The sequence below is a fragment of the Vanellus vanellus genome (genome assembly GCF_965231255.1).
Source record: "Vanellus vanellus genome assembly, chromosome: 1".
NCBI classification, from domain to species: Eukaryota; Metazoa; Chordata; class Aves; order Charadriiformes; family Charadriidae; genus Vanellus; species Vanellus vanellus.
This window is the reverse complement of record NC_138905.1, coordinates 42370053-42391199: the sequence shown is the minus strand read 5'-3', so window position 1 is coordinate 42391199 and position 21147 is coordinate 42370053. Positions and strand designations below refer to the sequence as shown.

Below are 21147 nucleotides of genomic sequence, written 5' to 3'. Positions count from 1 at the left end.
TCTATTCCAGTGCTTGTAGAAGTCTTACTATGTTGTACAGGAAAGACGCAGGCCCAGAAAACTTGTGAATAATTCCAGTATGTTTTGATTAGATTTGGGGTGGCAAAAAAGAGGTTATACAGTTTGGTTATAAGGCTTCTCTGGTGAAAGCTAAGATGGGCTCTATTACAAATTTTAATTCAAAATTTAATTCAAAATTTTTAATTCAAAATGCCTCAAAATATTAAAGTTTTCTAAATTCACCCAAGTGTAATTCTAATTTAGGCCATCAAACTTGTTTTGAGTGAGAGAAAAAGTAGACACAAATGAGCCTGAGTGCTGAAGTGAGACAAAGATGATCGGGCTGAAAATGTTTCTGTAATTTTAATGGACATGAGATTTATGTACTAGGCAAACTACAGTATAATAGAATTTTCATGAATTTGTCTTCTTAGGAATTTCTCTCTTTTCTCCATTTGTCTGCATGGGTACAAAAGTCTATTAATAATAAATAGTATTATACTGAAGATTCTTTTTTTCCAGTTTTGACCCATTGAACCAAATGAAACCTTTTCACGACAAATCAAGTGCAGAAAGAAAGGTACTACCTGTGTACTACTTTAAGTTGCCAGGTCCCAGAGCCTAATCTCTGCTGTAATGGTGTGACCAGGGGGTAGTCTAGGGAAGGGAAGCAAAGCAGAGAGGCTAAGTTGACTCTGCATGTAAATTTGGGATTGGCTAAAATGGGTGCTTCAAAATCTGCCTTCTACAGCCCTCCAAAGAATTTTGGTTTCTTTCTGGAAGATGCTCTCTTAGTAATAGGAAGTCTCTAAATGTCTGATACCAGACCCGGAATATGAACTGAGAATTCTTGTTTTTCTCACTTTTGCCTTGACTCCAGGAAGAACATCCACTGCATTCCTGCAGCCACTAGAAATATTTTGCCTGTTTCAGTGCGTAGTTTTATAACAATGTTTAATGAATGAGTGGCAGTGGTTTGCTTATCAGGCCGTGTAGCCATGCAGACCTTTTCAGTACAGCCAGGTCAAAGTGAACCTTGCTGATGCCTTTTAAAAAAATGATTGCTAGAATATAAATGCCAAGTCTAGTCAAAAAAATCAGCACAGCTGGCTGTAAAACCTAAAACATTGCTGGGATAGTCACAGCTCAGAAAGATCACAAGTAAAACAAGCTTGATAAATTCAAGTGGATGGGAAAAGGAAGTTTCTGGAGGCAGCATAATTGCTTTTCAGGCAGTTCTGCTGAGTCTTCAGGAGTGAAAAACAGGTGGTGGGATGTATGTTGTGTGTCGGTGTGACATGTTTGAGTTAGCTGCTCAATGGGACAACAAAGTCAGATGATTTTGATTTCCCTGGTGGGAAACTGCACTAGTCATTTAGGAAATTAGTCGTTTTCGTGGACACAAGGCAACCAGGGAAGGAGCACAAGGGAATGGCAGCAGATCAGTCCTGTCCTGGGAACCCGCACTGCGTGAAGTGTGGCCCTCCCACTGAAACACACTGTCATATCTGGCTTGTATCAGGCACAGTGTGGCCAGCAGGACTAGGGAAGCAATTGTCCCCGTGTACTTGGCACTGGTGAGGCCCCACCTCAAGTACTGTGTTCAGTTTGGGCCCCTCACTACAAGAAAGACATTGAGGTGCTGGAGTATGTCCAAAGAAGAGCCACAAAGCTGGTGAGGAGTCTGGCAAATGTGTCTTTATGAGGAGTAGCTGAGGTAACCATAGTTGTTTAGTGTGGAGAAAAGGAGGCTGAGGGGAGACCTTATCGCTCTCTACAACTACCTGAAAGGAGGTTGTAGCGAGGTGGGGATCGGTCTCTTCTCCCAAGTAACAAGTGATAGGACGAGAGGAAATGGCCTCAGGTTGCGCCAGGAGAGGTTCAGATTGGATATTAGGAAAAATGTCTTCACCAAGAGCGTTGTCAAGCATTGGAACAGGCTGCCCAGGGAAGTGGTTGAGTTACCATCCCTGGAGGTATTTAAAAGATGTGTAGATGTGGTGCTTAGGGACATGGTTTAGTGGTGGACTTGGCAGTGCTAGGTTAACAGTTGGACTTGGTGATCTTAAAGGTCTCTTCCAGCCTAAATGATTCTATGACCTTTGCAGTTGCTCAGCAGAGGCAGAGTTTTCCATGCTGAGCAGAAGAACACGTGTATATATCAGGATAGATTTGTAAATGAGTTTTGAATCCTTTGGGAAGATATATGTCACTTAAATGCAATTAAAATACAGCATAATTTGTAACTCTGGTTTTCTTTATGATCTGCTTTAAAATGTAGATGTGCCTAAGATTTGTTGAGTCAGATATGTATCTGGGATAAACTGGTGTCAGACTGCTGATTTACCTGACAGCTCAGTTAGAGCGACTTAATTGTGGACCTGGATTTCTGAATATGAAAAGAGGCATTCATAGCCATTTTATTTGTACTCCAACTGGTACTGAAAGACAACTGCTTTGTAAAACTATAACAAATGGGAAAAGAATGAGCAAGCAAGAGAACATTTGTGTTCCCACTACTACATACAGATGGTAGCCAGTCTGAACTGTAAATACTCCCTCACTATAAATCTATGCATAACATATGACTTATAGGTGGTTCTTAAACAGTATATGAATAAAATTGTATCGATATATAGATTTTTTCATTCAAATATGACTATGCATAGAATTGTAGCAGCAGAATGTTAACCATTAAACTGAATGTGAAATAATGTTAGCGGAGAGAGTACAAATGAGGAGGAACTGTCCTGGGGATTTGAAAACAGGAGACATCTTTCACAGGGTGAAAACTAAAATACTGGCTAGCACTCTACCAACTGTGGCTTAATGTTTGAGAAATTATAACGGATAGAGTTTCTCAATTAGGATGCTAAGGTTGGGCTGTTAAATCTTTATGTAGACATTTCAGAGTTTAATGCTGACATTCCACCTTATCCCCCAAAAGGAGGACGAGGTACAGATTTTTAGAGGCATTATATTGGTCCTTTTTTAGTGCCTGGTACTACCTCTATCATATTTTTGGTTTTCCCTTGAAGATGTGTCAGTATTCCTTAATCTTTGGAGAGTGATAATGTGAGAGATTATGATTTATGGGTGTTGAAACAAACTGATAGTATATTTGCCTTGAGTTTATATTTCGAATGCCAGTAGTTTGGTTAGTGTCTTCTGATGGTATTTGGTTTCTTACTCAGTATACCCAGATGCAATACACTGAAAATACATCATGCCATAAAACGTATGTGAAATTATAATTTTCCAAGGGAGCTTATAGCTAAAGAAGAACAGAAATTTTAAGGAATGGAGTCATGAAGGGAATGATGATCTGTTTGGTGAGATATTTGGGTTTGTGTAAAATGAACGTTAATATTTAAATTTCACCCCAGAGAACATTAAACCATACAGAGAGGTGAGGTCGTCACAAGAGCTCATTCTGAAATCACATTATGATTTTAGCAGTCTCCTGATAGCCAGATGAAATTAAACAGAGGGAAAAAGTCTATCCTGTTAAAACCAGAAATGAGGACAATCTGTCAAATCTAAATCCAGAGACAACTCTTTAAAGCTGGAAGTGGTATCTAATTCTGTGATTTCATTCCAATGTTAGTTGCTACTCATTAGAGTGAAGCATGCCATGTACTTTACAAATGCAGTTTCTTTTTCTGCTCAAGTCGAGTCATAGTTTCATTGAACACCCAAATACTTCAAATTTATTGGAATTTTTATGGGATTTTTTTCAAGACTTTGGTTTTAAATGACTAAGCAGCTATAAAACTAGATTAAAAATCAGCATCGGAAGTTAGTTGTGACTGACTGGAAACAGTATGTGACATTGGCTTTGTTCCCTGTTTTACTGAGTCTCACTCCTGCAGAAGTACAGGGATTCCACAAAGTAACTGGGTGTTTGAATTCTTGGAAGAATAAAAAAGGCTTGTGGAGAATATTACAGGACAAATATATGGAAGATTTACAGGAACAAAAACTTTTACTTCCTGACCTTGAGAGAAAAAAAAGTCAATATCAGATTATAATGTTTATGATGGGAATATTTAATTTTGGTATAACCACTGTCTTATTCTAAGAAATAGTGTTGATCAATGAGTCTTAGAGGACATGTGAAGAAAAATAGTAAAATGCATTTTGTAATTAATATATCTGACTAAATTTTTGCAGACAATGAGATGGGATGCATTTAATGCATAGATTAGCTTACTTATGTGGTCAGAGGGTTGGTAGGAGAAAGAAACTGAATCAGTTATTTTTTCAAATAAGTTGTAATATATTCTAAACTATGAAAAGATAAAGCTTAAACTAACAGATGCAAACAGATGTCACTGGAAATAATTTTTAAATTTCCGAAGTATAGAAAGTTATTTTTGATTTTTCAAAATGAGTATGATACTAATAAAAAAAGTGCTTTCCTTTTAAGTATTTTGTTATCAACAGAAAAGTTACTCTGTTTTGAGGGTTCTGTTTAGCACAAATGCTGTGGTGGGAAAGCAAAGAACTCATGACTCTGGAAACTCCCCCACTCTTGTTTTGGTCAGGAAAAGTTAAGAGTTGTTCAGTAAAGTCTTATCTTTTGTAACGAAAGCAGGATTTTGGTTTCAATAGCAGACAAGCTGTCAAAGCCGGTTTAAGAAATAAAACGTGATCTCTTTTCTGTGCCCATCTCCCTATAGTTGTATTTTCGGTCTCAGTGTGATGGGGAGAATTACCTTTTTTTTTTTTTTTTAATTGTTTTAAATTCCAGCAACATGCATGTATCAAATTTCAGAATGTGCCTGTGAAGATATTTGTTTAAAGCAACATTGTCATCTTTTTTTCTTTAAAGGCAATTCTGTACCTGCATCAGAGAATATTAAATGTTGTATTTCCAAGGGCTTATTAAATATTCATTAGTTTTCTTTTTCTGTAGTCAAGTGTGTCAAGGGCAAGCCTTCTAAGTCCTGGAATGAAACTCTAATGAACTAACCGAACCTTAAAAGCTGCTATTGAATACTCACATTAGAAAATATACATTACGCAGTGAGGGGAGTTGGAGGAGGAGGTCTTGAGATCCAACCCCAGAACAAGTTGTATCTAGACAGTTTATAGACTCTTTCTGGGAAAATACTGAAACGTTGTGAGAGATTTTAAACCAAACTTACCTGTGAATCAAGAAGTAAGTGTGACTGTGGCTACCCACAATTAACCGTGCATTAACCTCTTCAATGACTGTGATCAGTCCACCTTGGAATACTAAATGATAAGTAGAGAGCCTGTTTTAAGGGTGCAGCGTGGACAGAGAAAGCATATCTTGAATATGGAGTAGTATGAGTCTGATTTTATGATTATGAATAACACACCTGAGCGTGAGGATCAGTTTCTGTCTCCGTTGCAGTTTTATTTGGGCTGTGTCTAAGATGATAAACCTTAGAATGACTGAAGTCAGGCCCTGGCTCCATCACAGGACGCCATCAAGTTGTGCAACCAGCCCCATGTCTGGGTTTGCGTTGGGAGAGGGAACTTGGGCAGGGAGACCAGGTGTGAGCCACAGCATCCTCTGACCAGGGGCCTTTTCCTGCTGTGAAATCCAGACATGGCCTATGAGACCGTTGTCCAGTCATTTGCAGCCACAATTTTTAAAGTCACCTTCATTTCTTCAAGGTAAAACATGGCATTGGACGCACAGAAGTTCTGGCGATCCACAGACTGCTCAATTTGCAGACCTAGAATGGGTTGTAATTTTTGAAATTGCTTTAAACTCTGAGCAACTCGGTTCCTCATGGGATGTTGAATTCAAAATAGGGATCATAAAGTTTTCTGCTTCCGACGAGTTATCTGCAGGCATCTGACACTCACTTTAGATTTATGTGCTTCATTAAAAATCAAGTTGTAGATGATTAATCCAGTTACCATGAACATTAGTAGGACTCAGCAACAGAGCTTGGCTGGTGATCCCATCAACTAGGGAAGCTGGGAGCTGGAATCTGTACCAACGTTGCCTGAAATGTGATGCTGACACACATGAACAAAATTGGGTGCACACTGCCTTCAGAATGTGAGCAGAGGGAACCAGTAGCCTACTGAGAGCTTTAACTACTTAATGAGGAACATCCTGCATGCTGTATATTACGTACTGAACATTTTTGTAACTTTTAACTGCTCTCTTCTGGCAAAAATGGACTGGAGTTTTTATTAATTCAATTTTTATTAATTTCAGTTTTGAAAAAGGCTGGTTTGGTGGCCCTGGAGTGTCTGTGCAACCATTCTCTCACTTTGAAAAGTGTTGTTCCTCTGGGGAAAAAAAGAAAACCTAAATGAAGAAAGATAATTTTATCTCAGCCATTGAAACAGACAAGAAACAACTATTTTTAAAAAACTTTTAAGAAATGAGGAAAGGATCCTGATTTTTTGGGTGTATTTGAAATTTTTTCTTCAACTTTTTTTTCAAAGAATTTCAAGCTCTTTCCTTGGACCACAATCTCTGGTTTAAAAAAGGGGTTCGGTGAAGCTGTTTTGCTATACACCAGGGCTGAGTTTGTCTTGCAACTCGTCAAAACCTGTTTTCAGAACTTCTCACAGTGAAAGGTTGCTAATGATCAAACAAAAAATTGTCCCTTCGTGTGACTTTTTGAAACGATTTTCAGGCTAACTCCTTTTAGATTTGTGTGTTCCATAAAAAAACCCCAGAAGATTGTGTGTGGTATCCCAATTATTATGGACATTAGCAGGACTGAGAAGCGAACTTAGTTATTCCCATCCACCAGAGAATCTGGGAGTTTGGATATGTACCGAGTTTCAAATGTGGTGCTTGCCCACATGAACAAAAATGGAAGTGTTCTTAGAGGCTCATTACCTTCAAAATAAGAGAAGATGGAGTTAGGATGAAGCAGAAGGATAGCATAAAGTGAGGATAGGACGTGACAATTTAATTTCTAGCATTACAACTCTTTGTGAAACACACACTAGAGTCTTTTCAACCAATTACCTAGTATTAAGTAATGTAATATTAAGGAAATATCTTTGTTAATGTAAAGTAAATCCCAAAGCGTTTTTCTTTGACAGATAAAATGTTCATTCTTGCATTGGAATTGCATTTTCTTCTTGCATGCTGTCTGAACCCTCTGACTATCACAGTAACTTTGTAGGTTGTCTAATGTATGAGGTTTCATCGTGCTAGGTACTGTGCAAGCTCTGTCTAGAATGTCCCGATTCAAGGAGTTTACTGTTTAAAACAAAATGCAACAAGAGATAAAAGGAATGAGTGTTTTTGCTCAAAATCAGTGATGCATATGCTATTGTGTGCATGGCCAAATGTGTATATCTCATCGTTTTACATTGCTATGAATGGAAATTGTGGGATTATAAAGAAATCTGTCCCCAGATTCATCATTTTTTCTTGCCTTTGTTTGTTCTAACCACTGAAAGACGATTGCATTTAGGATAACAGAGTAGGATACTGAGGGGGGTTTGGAAATGACTGAATGTCTTTTTCCTTTGAGATAATAAAGCGCTGTTGAATGTAGGTGCACAGTAAAAAATTTTGATCCGCTTTGCCAAGTGCTGAGTGCCAAGTGCACTGTGCCCTTTCACAGTGTCAATGTTGAGCAAAACAGTAATAAATAGCTTGTCAGGCAGTTCTACCTCTATTTAATGCCTTGGTATTTAGCATTTGCTTAGAAAGGATCTGAACCAGAATGGACTCTCTTTCTGAAATACAGCCCAGAAACAGGCGCTAATTATTTACATACTGTTAGATTCAGTGCACTGTTGAATGCACATTTAGTCTTTATTATATCTGAGTTGTTGCTAAATTTTAGTTTGGCTAGGTTGAATGTAATTTTATGGGTTGGGTTTTTTTCGAATAAAAAAATATTCACAGTTGCCTGAAATCACTAAAGCGTTGCTGTTAAAGAGGTTGCCCAATATTTTATCTATTAAAAATTTCCATCCAGATTGCAAACTACAGTACTGACTTAGCTTCAGCGATCCTCAGCCTCCACAGATTCGTTTGCTTTTTCCCTCCTTCACTGTGTAGAAAGATGCTGGAGGGTACTTTAGGATGCTCTGGGAGCATCCCAAGGGTCATTCTTAGCCCACTGGTGGCTTAGAGTCTGGTAAATTCTCTGTCCATGTTACAGAGAGGTTTTGCAAAGATCTGCTGAGATTAATTTACTTAGGTAATATGAACCTGGTTGTATTTGCTGGCTTCCGTAGTCCCATGCAAGACTGAGGGTTTTTGGTGTATGTTGGTGTCAGGAAGAAATGAGCTATGAAAGTGCAGCAATTTTATAGTTAAGGCAAAGGCAGAAAAGCCGGTTCGGTAAAAATCAGCCAGACAGTGTCAGATTGTTTGCTTAGCTCATGACTAGAAGTTCAGACTAGATGGTAAGTGTTCAGTTCAGTCCCTGAGTCAGTCCTTTCTGAAAGATAACAGATTTAGAGCGTTTGTAATTGAGGGGCTTGGTATAATAACTTTGTTTCATTGATTGAGGAAAGGAAGCCATAAGCAAGCTGCAAATCTCTGATGTAGGTAGATATATGGGTTTTTTTGATAGATAGATATATCTTGTGAGTCTGAATATAATAAATTTGCCAGGCCTGCACTGCAAATATAAACTTGTTTCTCAAAAAAAAAAAAAAAAAAAAAGAAATTCTCTCTACTGGTTGTAGAGACAACATTTTGTTGTCTAACTAATGTTCTCTGTTAGAAAAATGCAACCATTCAGTATTGTACCCGGCCAAATGAACTGGAGTGGCATACAATACTGAGTCTGTGTGCTAATACTAAATTTGGTGATTGATACCTGAAGTACACAAAATCAATCTTGCTGCAATGTTGCAGGCTGGATTAAAGGAACAGAACGGAGGCATTCTTGCTTATGGCTTCTCTTCTGTCTCCCTTGGAACTAGATTTTTTCAATGAGATTCAAGATTTTGGTGTGGTACCCCACCAGCATCCTGCTGCCACATTTCCTCTTGCCTGTATCACTGGCACCCGGACTGTAAGCTGCCTTTTCCAGTAGGCTGCTTGTAGACAATGTGATATTTTTTTTTCTTGCTGGGCTTCTTTAAGGTACTCGGTTTCATGTTGGGGATTGACATTAAAAGGGTGATTCTCAGAGTGATTTGTAAGTAACATTAAGGGAAACATAAATTATATTAAGTTTATTTACTAAAATAAATAATATTAAAAAGAATGAAGAGCATGCCTCAAGCTCTGAGATCCCTTTCATATATTTTTGTTTTACTAGCTAGTGACAGTTTAAAATTATGAAGATCAAAAGCCAAAAGAGTTAGCAATTTGCTGCCATTTTGAAAGAAATATGTTTCTGTCTCGATATCACGCAATGGTACAATTTCAAGCTGATAGATATGTAAGGCAGTACATAGGCACCAGCTATTTTCAAAACCTGTTTAGGCATCTTTCCGTCTCTTTGGGTCTCTAGCACCTTTGAAAATTTTCAAGTCTTCGGAGAGTTTTTTTCCAGGATAATAGTGGCTAGAAAATGTCTATTAAGCTGAAAATCCAGAATAACAAACACATTGATAACATGTAGACAGTAAATTATCCATGACCCAGCAATATGCCCTTGTTGCCAAAAAAGGCCAATGGAATCCTGGGCTGCATAGGGAAGAGTGTGGCCAGTAGGTCGAGGGAGGTCATTCTCCCGCTCTACTCTGCACTGGTGAGGCCACAACTGGAATACTGTGTCCAGTTTTGGTCTCCCCAGTTCCAGAGGGACAGGGAACTGCTGGAGCGAGTCCAGCAAAAGGCAACTAAGATGATTAAGGGCTTGGAGCATCTGCCTTATGAGGAAAGGCTGAGAGAGCTGGGACTCTTTAGCCTGGAGAAGAGAAGGCTGAGGGGAGACCTTATTATGGCGTACAAGTATCTAAAGGGTGGGTTGAAGGAGGATGGAGCCAGGCCCTTTTCAATGGTTCCAAGTGACAGGACGAGGGGTAACGGACACAAGTTAGAACACAGGAAGTTCCGTTCAAATACACGAAAAAACTTCTTTACGGTGAGGGTGACAGAGCACTGGCACAGGCTGCCCAGGGAGGTGGTGGAGTCCCCTTCTCTGGAGATTTTCAAGACCTGCCTGGATGCAGTCCTGAGTAATGTGCTCTGGGCAATCCTGCTTTGGCAGGGGAGTTGGACTAGATGATCTCTAGAGGTGCCTTCCAACTCTGAAAACTCCATGATTCCGTGATTCCATGTTATAAACCCTGGCTCAGGGAGGCATTTAAAAACATCCTCTATTCATGTACTGTGCCATTGCTGTTGGAGCACTAACAAGGTGGTAATGTATTTTCACTTAAAAGAAGTTAACCATTGTAGCAAAGGAAAAACTAATCATCTCAAAACACCTTTTCATTCATCGTGCTTTACTGGGTATAAGGAAGTTTATTACCCTGTCCAGCTCTTTGGCTCAGTGTTAATTTTTATGAGATCCTGTCCTGGGTGTTCTGTTTTCTTCAATGCTTGACCGTGATGAATGAGTGGAAGATCAGGCAGTAAACGTTTTATAAGTCTTTAACAATCATCTGTGAGGGCTGTCTCCAGATTTAACTGTATTTTATCTGTTCATGTGCCCCTGCCAGAACTGAATTTGTGTTTCCCTATTTGTTCAGATTGTCCTGGATTTGTAACTTTGATAGCAGGATTGTGGATCCTAACGCACTGGCAAAGCTCTGCCACCGTGGTGAGAGAGGGTCATCTAGGTTTACTCTGAGTCCTGCCAGCGAGTATGAATGATCGGTGACTGCGAACTAAACAGGCTGTTCAACCGCCTCTACCTGTAACACAGAAGACATTGTTTGTCAGCCATTGAAATCCTGTGTTTGTCAGCCATTGAAAATCCAAGGGAAACCTGGTGTTTGGATATGTTCAGGGCAGATGTGAATTCCTGAACCATAATCTCAAGACCATTAGGGTTAGCCCTCTTTTCCACTGTGTGAGAGGTGAACAACCTTAAATTTTGCTGTGGTTGGATATGGGGGCCGTTTGTAAGGTACCTTCACAATTGAATGGAATTCAGATGAGTTAGCATGGATTTAAGAAATTGTTGCCACTTTCTGAAGGAGTTGCAGCCTGTCATGCTGTTCATCACCAACTCTTTTCCTGCTCCCAGACTCCTGGCCCACACGTGAGAACTGTCGGCTGCTCTTCTCTGGCCTAGATGCAAAGTTTTATGCATATGGATTTGTGAATCATTTGGGGATGAATCAGTAAAAGACGTATAATGATCACTGACATTGTTAGTATTAACGTGAAGAGCTGCGTGGTTCTGATGCCTCTTTTCCCTCTTTTTGTTTCAGTTCATCGCCTTTGCCTCTTTATTCTTCATCCTAGTTTCAATCACAACCTTTTGCCTGGAAACGCATGAGGCTTTCAACACTATTATAAACAAAACTGAGCAGGTCGTCAACGGGACAGAAACTGTGCTACAGTATGAAATTGAGACAGATCCTGCCCTGACATATGTGGAAGGAGTCTGCGTGGTGTGGTTTACATTTGAATTTTTAGTACGCGTAGTTTTTTCCCCCAACAAACTTGAATTCATCAAAAACCTCTTGAATATCATTGACTTTGTGGCCATCCTGCCCTTTTACCTAGAAGTGGGCCTGAGCGGGCTCTCCTCCAAAGCTGCTAAGGACGTGCTTGGTTTCCTCAGGGTGGTAAGGTTCGTGAGGATCCTGCGAATCTTCAAGCTCACCCGGCACTTTGTGGGACTCCGGGTGCTGGGCCACACTCTGCGAGCCAGCACCAACGAATTTTTGCTGCTAATAATATTCCTGGCACTCGGTGTCTTGATATTTGCCACCATGATCTACTACGCAGAGCGGGTGGGAGCCCAGCCTAATGACCCGTCAGCGAGTGAGCACACACAGTTCAAAAATATCCCTATCGGCTTCTGGTGGGCTGTAGTCACCATGACCACCCTGGGATACGGGGATATGTATCCACGGACTTGGTCAGGCATGCTGGTGGGAGCCCTGTGCGCGCTGGCGGGGGTGCTCACCATAGCCATGCCCGTGCCTGTGATTGTTAACAATTTTGGGATGTACTACTCCCTGGCCATGGCAAAGCAGAAACTGCCGAGGAAGCGGAAGAAGCACATCCCTCCTGCTCCTCAAGCCAGCTCGCCCACCTTCTGCAAGACAGACTTGAACATGGCCTGCAATAGCACACAGGGGGACATCTGCCTGGGCAAGGACAACCAGCTGATGGAGCACAACAGATCATCAGGTAGGACCCCACTGGAAATGCATGTCCTCTGAAAACGCTTTATAGACCAGTATGTTTGGTAGGGGTCAGAAAGCAGCCAGTCTTTCTGCCAGGAGAAGACGTAGCTCCCACCCTTCTCCCCTCCAGTGTTTGCGTGTGTCAGTCTCATAGAGGACAAAATAGGTATAGCGATGTTCCCAAACCTCTATGTAGCTGGTCTATACAGTTTTGCTTGCTCTGTTGAGAATGCTTTCCTGCTGATGATATCAACCTTTTCTTTTGCCTGTTGTTTGTTGCGTCGTATGGATGTTTCTTGTTTTTCTGCATGACTGTGACTATTTGAGCAGCCACCGTGTCCCACCCTGTTGGACTCCATGGTGTTTTGCCTCAGTGTCTGTCTCTTGTGTCAGCTTTGCCTGTGCCACATCGTGGCCTGTTAAGCAAGATACTACAAAGAAGCAGTCATTTAAAAGGAGCAGGTGCTTTACATCAAAAGCCCAGCACTCAAAGGAAATAAGAATAAACTGTCTTTCTAGCTCTCTTTCCATTTGGCATTCCGCTTCCCTGGCTAGAAGAACCTCCTTCGTCTGCGTTAGATGAGACATTGCATGATATTTACTATTAATTGAATGATAATAGCATAGCTGATGTAAAGTTTGTCAAGAAAAATGAAGGTGACCGCCCTTAGTGACATCATCGTTATCAGTGTTGATTTTTATGATTTATATTACCTTATTTGTTAGAGTCCCACATGATGGATAAGGAATATTTTGTGATAATCACTGTGAAAACGCATATCAAATGACAGCCTCTGCCCCTCCAAGCCACTGCCCCGTATTCCTTGTCACTTCAAATTAAAGATTAAATTTTATCTCTCAGTATAATTGAAACAAATTTTTTAGCAGTAAGGATTTTTTTGTTTGTTTCTTGAAGGTATTTATTCTTAAGCCAAGCACAATCTGATTACAAAGCTCACATACCAGTCATTAGGCTCCTGTTGAAAGGCTGCTAAAGAATAAGAGCAAAACTACTCATGATTGGTGTCATTCAGTAATTGAAATTTATTTTTTCCAAAGAAGAGTCTGGAAAATCGGTCTCTGAACAATATCCGTCTTTGGTCTGTTGCTCTGTTACTGAATAGCATTTATGTTCAAAGAAGCTTGGGTTCAGTCTCCCCGTGAGTGTTCACAGACAAAGTTAACACAGCTTTTTGAACATCCTAAATATATTTAAGAGGATGGAAACCCTTGAAAGAACCCACACTGAGGGTGGAATATAGTTAGTTTTACGGTGCTTTGACTGATACCCACTTTCAGACAACATCTTTCAAGTGTTAACGATAACAGCTTTTTCCTGCCATCAAGTCCTACTAAAGGTATTCCGGAATGGAGGAGGCCCAGTGTGATCAGAGCAAAGAGATGCTTTTCTGTGTCTGCAGCTTTATTTACAAGGTGCTCTGGTCTTTGAAGTTAGAGAGAAAGCAGATAGGCAAAAAGGACCCGTTTTAAAGTGTTAACTTTCTCTTCAGTAGTGCCACCACTCACACCGTGCACAGGAGCTTTATTTCTGGTAGCGAATGCTGTCAGAGTCACTAGCAATTCTGTGCAAAACTTCAAGGCTGAATATAGCCCTTTGCATTACCAGTTCAGAAAAACACATGCTCAGGTTTAAATGCAAAGGTAAAGCTGAAGTCAATAACGTGCCATTTACCTGCTATGTGCTGTACTGAGCAGAGTTTTTTTTTTTTTTTTGACGTGTGGCCTGAGTCTGAAATAGTAGATAATTTTAAAAGAGAGTCCTTTGGGAGTGCCAAATCAGGAGAGGTAAGAGTTTCACCGTTTGACAAAATAAACTACACAGACCAAAGACAGCATTTAATGTTGGGTACTTATGATGACCAGCAGTGCGAGCGTGATAAGTATAGAAATGAAAGCTAAGTGTGTTATCAAACAGGTTTTTGTACCAAATGTTGAAAATTTAACCCTTCTGGGGGAGGGGTTGTCTTTAAAGTATGCTAACCAACATATTTTAAGCAAAAATTACTAACACGACCTCCTCTTTAGCAAAAAGGATAGCCAAAATAGTAAATACTTGTTTGAAATATCCAAGGCGGACTGTCCTCCGAAAAGTTACAGTCCATAATAGGCAACTAACCGAGCCTTGATTTGATTATTTCTTATTTCATGCTAGTTTAGTAGAACTTTATGTGAGATTTAAAAGAAAGACAGGAAAGTCAAAAGCTCATTTGTTCTTGAGTAAACGATATACTTTTTGCCATTTTGTACTGATTAATGGTGAATTGCAATCTTGTTCTCTTCTAATGATTTACCTTATAACTATTTTTGAGTGATGGGAATATCCGGCATTCAGCGTAAGCTCTTTGTGATGTCTCATTTCCTCATTCATTATTGTCTGTAAATGGGCATGGTGCTTTAACCAGTGTTATCAGGTGAAGACAGTGCAGGAAGTGAGCAGCCACTCTCACCTGGTGAAAGGCTCCCTCCCATCAGACGCTCTAGTACCAGAGACAAAAACAGAAGAGGGGGAACATGTTTCCTACTGACAACAGGTGATTACACGTGTGCTACTGATGGAGGGATCAGGAAAGGTATGGACTTCTTTTATTAGATCGTAAAAGGTCACTCAGCAATGTGCTTGTGAAGAGCAAGCTTAGAGTAAAATGTTGTGCACAATGCTCTTAGAGGAAAGACTGTACTCACGATGTAACTTTTTTCTTTATTCCTAGACATTCTTTTCTTGTTTTCCTTTTAGAAACACTCATCTCCTTTAGTCGTCACAAAATGTGCTTGATGTTGGACCCTCATTTCACTTGTGTCTTCACTTGTCTGTTACCTTTAATGGAAAAGCCTGCAGTTCAGACCTCGCTCATCCAACCACTCATCACTCAGTACCATTTGTCATTCTAAAAGACAAATTAATTATTTAATAACTTTGCTCTGCATTTAATAACTTAGTAAAAATTGCAGCTGAATAAATTACACTTAAAAGGTTGAAATGTCAGAAGTAAGCAACATCTTTGTTCTGAACACAACAAAGGATACCATATGAGATGCTAGTAAGATTTATTTCAAAGAAAAGTTTGAGTTTAAAATGCCACCAAACGCTTCCTCTTTGTAGCACACCACTAATACTAAAAGGTGATTACCCCAGCCAGAATTCAACTACAGTAAACAATGTTTGATCTTGTGAGGTGCTAAAAATGCCTTTCTAGTTATTCGGCCTCTTCAAATCTTATTACTCACTGTTCAGTGGGATTGGGTTCCCCAGGCAGAGTTTGCAGATCCTTCTGTCGTTATATATATCACCCAGGTGACTGATGGTGGGTCTATGCCGTCAGGCCACAGCTGGCTGTGGCTGGAAGCCCAGCCTCAGGGCACAGACCACGAATCGGCAGTGCCAGTGGTAGTCTTGCCGTTTCCTTAGATTAGAATTGCTTTGGTTTCTCGGCAAATTGTCTTGGTCCAACAGGTATCATGTTCCTGAGAGCTGATGTGCAGTCGTTGACCTCAGAGCTCGTCTGCAGTAGCCGTGTGGCACTGGACATTTTTGGCTGAGATTTTTCTGCCTTTTTTTTTTTTTTTTTAACTTGCTTTGTGTACAGCAAACACGGCTGTCCCAGCCAGCCATAGACACTGAAAGACTTCTCTTGGGTTTTTCTGCAAAGGCTCTTTTTACATTTCAAAAGTATGAGCTCAGCAGGTTGAACCTGTGGAGGCAGATATGCAACGAGAGGTTGATGTGTGTGGTATTTGTAAAGAGTGTGACTGTGTCTATGCTCCTGGGTTTTACATATTCCTATATAATGCTTAGATTAAATGGGACTTCATTGCAAACATGTTTTTGCACTGATTTAGGACATTTTCAACTGAAGGTATATCTCTCACTATCTTCTCAACAACTAGGATTATTTACAGTATCTCTAATGATAAGGGTCCAGTCTTTTGAGGAGGTCAGGAACACCTGAATAAGGCAGATTGCCACGGCATCTTGCAAAATAAGGTTCTTGACTTTTAGAAATGCTAGTATGAACGTTTGAGTGCTGTTCTCTTGGCAGCAACCGTAACTAGAACAGATCAGAAGTAATAAAAGAAGTTGTCCATTAGCTACTAAAGACGTATTCATATAACAACAAAATATATTCTATACCGAGACCCCAAGAACATTTTCATTTCAAAATCTAGATTCAAGAGAACGTTGTTTCATAGTTTTCACTATGAAAATTTTCATTTCGAGTTCAGAACTGACAGTTTCTCAATGAGAAATGTGCTCTTTGATTGGCTCTGATGATCACCTTAGTCTAGGGTGAAATGTTTTAGCCACTGGCTTTGAAGTTTATTTTATACAGAGTAGAGAAGGTAGCTCATAAGCAGAAAACATCTTCAAGTAGCATCCAAATGGTTTTGAATACTTGAATTCAATTAACACATCAAGTCTATTACTTTTTCATTTTATTTTTTCCCTTTCTTTCTTTTGGTACATCCTTCTTGTTTGGGTCATTCCTTGGATGGTTCTTGGTTGTGTTCAATGATCATTTATTCTGAGCTTTTTTGCATTAGCACCTTATCTCCATCTCTAAGATGATACTGATTCAGAGCTGATCCAAATCTCACTGAAATACCTGGAAAGCACTGATTTTGGATCATGCCTCTATCTCTATTCATCTTGTGTATCTGGTTTTCATTTTTTAGCAGTTCCTGTTTTCTTTATCATCTTTACCATCTTCCTCTATCGGGTCTTTGCTTTTGTCATTAGAAAAGTAGCAGGAAAAATATTTTAAAAAGATAGTTTCCTAGTTTCTGTGTTTAAAAAAAAAAGCTACCTGATTCTTTTGATTTTTTTTTTGTAAGCTTTATGTTTACAGGGGAGTTTAAATATATACACTAGCATTGTGCTTCCCTTCTATTCCCTTTTCAAACATGATTCTTTCTAATCTGTGTAAATACTGATAGAAACTCAGAAACTGGAGGCTGTTTTTGAAATGTATCAGAAGTCTGTGAAGCATCACAGTCTAGCCTGCCCTTGCAATCTGGAGATAACATTGTACAAAGTTTTAGCAGACGTGAGGTTATACATTTGCTTTAAGTATAGTATAGTATAGTATAGTATAGTATAGTATAGTATAGTATAGTATAGTATAGTATAGTATGCAATTCTCAGTAGGTAAAAAATGTGTTAATTGTCGTTAGGGGAGAACCTAAGCTATAATTTTTCCTGAAGATGCTAACAACCGCCTGTTAACTGTCTGTTATCTGGAGATCTGGAATTCGAGCCAGTAACTGGTTCTGTAGGAAAAAAAAACGTCTGGTGACATCCTGTGTAGTGTTTAGCTGTATTGTCATTGACGTTTTATAGGTTCTGTGGGAAAAGTCTGAGTATTTCACTGTAAGCAATTTATACCTGAGTGTCTTAACCTGGCAAATGCTTAGATGCATACTTGTCTTCAAGGAAATAGGTAGTGCCATTGAAATCAATGGGACTTCTCATGCTCGCAGTGAAGCATGTATCTGTGTACTTGAGGAGCGAGGTCTTACTCGGCTTCATCTTCATTGTATTTCCTTTCGGATAGCTCTCTCCAGACCGATGGGCCGATCCTTTTCTTCGTAAGTGGGATTATTCAGGTGCTATTGAAAATACCTGAGCACGAAGATAGTGAGGCAGTGAATAGCAGGGCTTTTCCGACATTTTACAGCATAGCCTCTGCAGGGTGAAAACAATCTACATGTAGCAAAAAGTAGGTAGCTAGAGCTCACGGTGAATGAGAACAAAAATGTCTGCTAGTGCAATGTTCCCTCCAAATTGTGAAGCATTATGTGGTTGCCTTGTTTACTGATTATTTATTTACTATTTGCTTATGTGGATTAATACCTTTTATTTCATTTGAGTCGGCTGGAGAATGAGCACAAATGTGGTGTTTTAAATTTGCCAGTCAGGAGGCAAATATGTCAAACTCTGTTACCTTATTATACTTTATTATTAGACACAAAGTCTTAGGGTTAATATTTCTGAAGATGGAGCTTCTTTCCCATAGTATCATTCAGTCCTCTGCAGAAGTGATTTACAGATACTGTATGCAATTTTATCTGGTTTTTGTTCTATTTATTTTTAAAGAAAAATCATCCTTTATTATGAATTGGGTTTAGCAGAGATTATATAGTTCTAATAACTTTTATAGTCTGTCTTCATGGATTTTTGATTATGGTTAGACGGATAGCTCAGCCAGTAACCCGGTTGAGATCCTTTATCCTGCACACTGTGCAACTCTGCTGAAGCCAGAAGAGCGGCACTGAGTGCAAGGTGGGATGTTGCAGAGCAGGTCAGACCTCTTGCGTGATGGTCTTTTTAATTTTCTGGGAAAGAATAGCTGCATTAATTTGTAAATAGATTTATTTATTAATATATATTTTGGTAGTAATGTGTCTCAGCATTGAGTTCTTTTGCAGGCAGATTCCCTCTGAATCCCAGTTAGCTCCTTGGATTACATTACATTGTATTGTTTGTCTTTGTCTGTTTTTTTGGCTGAATTCAACTGATGTCTGTGCATTTTCTCATACAAGGCTACGAAAAATCTCGAAGCTTAAACAACATAGCTGGCTTGACAGGCAATGCTCTGCGACTGTCTCCAGTAACATCACCCTACAGCTCACCTTGTCCTCTAAGGCGCTCTCGGTCTCCCATCCCTTCCATCTTGTAAACCAGATGGCATCAATCGGCTACATAGTATTAATTCAAATACTGTTTACCACATATGGGAAATAAATGTAGCATTAACCATAGGCTCCACAAATATGGTATAACTCCTGCATGATATAAGTGTCAGTAGTAAGAAATGCCACTTGGGTAGCTGAAGATTTCTATCTTGGCTTCTAAAGATTACCTAAGGTAGCGCTTCTCCTTTTATCTACTATGTTGTCCTACTTTCCTGTGGCAATAAAAGGACAGATAGTGGATGCCGTTGGCCAGTATATTCAATAAATAAGCATATTTTCAGGGAGATTTACTTAAAATAATGTGCTTCCAACTAATTATCAGTCACTCCATTGAACCTCCATTTCTTGTGACTCTAATCCATCCTGAAGATGTCTGGAGTCGTGTCTTGGTTGCACACAATGTGACTTGGGTCTGCTCATTTGCATGGACCATCCTGTCTCCATCACCTGACAAGCAGTGTTGCCGATCGTGGAGACCACAGAGGGCTCTGGATGTTTGTTCTCGCATTGTACCATCCTGCTGAAATGAAAGCACTGATAAACTGGTCTGCATGTGGGATTGTTTTTCTTTGTTTAACCTTTTCCTTTATTTTTTAACGATCTACTTGTTTATAAATGGCTTTACTTTGTGATTAACTTACTTTGGTACTGGATTGCTGTATCAGAGTTCTGAATGTCTCCGGTTGTTTGCACACAGATAACTGCAAAGAGGTTGTCATTACTGGTTACACGCAAGCAGAAGCCAGATCTCTTTCTTAATGGCTTGGGGAAGGCACAAAACATGCAAGAAAGGTAAACGCCATCCAGACTTGCAATTTTAAGCTAGCAAGTGCTGCTTGGTACTGTAGTCATTTCTCTACTCCAGGGTTCTTCAACATTTTCAGAGGCTGAGTACCAAGTAAAATCGAGAAGATTATTGGGGGCTTTTTTTGTACCGCTGTAAGAGGGTAGTAGTTTTCAAGTCGGGTTTTTGACCAGCCTTATACCTCTGGCTCATGAGCTTCCAAAAATTTCTTCAGTCAATGTTTTTTGAGGTGCTTTGTCCTATATGTTGTTTGTCTGTCTGTTTTGCAGCCTGTCTACTGTATTTTCCATCTGTCTCCATAAAGCACAGAGATACTGTTAAAATGCCCCCCTCTTTTAAGGTTAACTAAGGACATTTTTCTCCTTTTCTCTTTTTTTCATATGGACTATCCTTATGTGTATAGATACATCTCTCTCTATATATATATATTTTTCAAGTGCAAGTTAGTACCATCTAGACTAACTCATGTGAGCACTCTGAAGATTTTTCGAGTGGGATTTAGTAGCGGCTTTATTGTACTGACCGGTTGCCTATTGCATCAATCTTCCTCCTAGCAACCAGCATTCATTACAGTTTTGAAACTGTATCTCCTCTAGTGGCTTTTTCATTCAATATTAACCTCTGTTTATGCAACAGGACAAATGCAATGGCAGATTTTATGCTCTGGGCTGGTGAGGACAAATTACCTTAAACCATAGAGTTTTAGAACTTCATGGGGAAGACCATAACAACCCAAATCTTAAGAGATCCTTGAGATTGTTGAATAATCCCTGATTGTCATGTTTTATTTTTTTGTTAGGAAAAGAAATATAACTTGTTGTTGACCATGTGACATGTTCTTCTGTATATAGCCTAGCCCAATAGCATGACCTGCATGTCAGAATTCTTGTACAATAATGTATTTATCAAAGTATACATTTCTGATATTTAGAGATGTACATTGATTTAGTTTTGGTAAAATACTGTCAATAGAGAGATAATTGCAAACAGCTTTTAGCAAAGGAATTAATATAATATCTGGTGCTGCTGTTATATTAACTACAGTGTTGTACAGAATTTATCATGGATTTTTGACTGCTGAAAAAGGGACAATGGAATTTAGCCATACCAAGGACTGTACTGGAAAGAGACTGCTGCTGCTGAATGGGCCCTGATAAACAACTCGCGCCTTGAGGAGGTCACTGAGACTTTACACGGGAAGTAGAGCTTGTTAAAGAAGATTAAAGCCTGCTCGTAATTACTGCTGCCAGAGGAAGGGGTGACTAGTCACTGTTGATGAGTCAGCTGTAAATAAAACGTGTGTGCATGGAATATCAGTTTTTGTCTATATCAAAGAAAGCTGAATTCAAGTCATCATTGCTAAGGCTCCATGCAAAGACCCACACCCCTGCGTGTAT

The 21147-nt window shown here is 39.5% G+C and overlaps 1 protein-coding gene across 6 annotated transcripts in view; it reads left to right on the top strand.

Annotated features, from left to right (window-relative positions):
- The window catches only part of KCNC2 (potassium voltage-gated channel subfamily C member 2), a gene marked incomplete at both ends in the record, with an annotated part of 105302 nt that extends 84398 nt beyond the window's left edge, over positions 1 to 20904 (top strand). Inside the window, 4 exons of one of the 6 annotated variants that reach the window (XM_082496950.1) lie at positions 11308 to 12238; positions 12565 to 12696; positions 14658 to 14825; positions 18793 to 18929. In XM_082496950.1, coding sequence (XP_082353076.1) covers positions 11308 to 12238; positions 12565 to 12696; positions 14658 to 14825; positions 18793 to 18929 — 1368 coding nt within the window. Of the gene's footprint in view, positions 1 to 11307; positions 12239 to 12564; positions 12697 to 14657; positions 14826 to 18792; positions 18930 to 19642; positions 19705 to 20794 lie in introns of those variants that run through there. The other 5 variants (XM_082496952.1, XM_082496954.1, XM_082496953.1 and 2 more) reach the window with 5 other exon arrangements.
- Between the last annotated feature and the right edge of the window lie 243 nt (positions 20905 to 21147).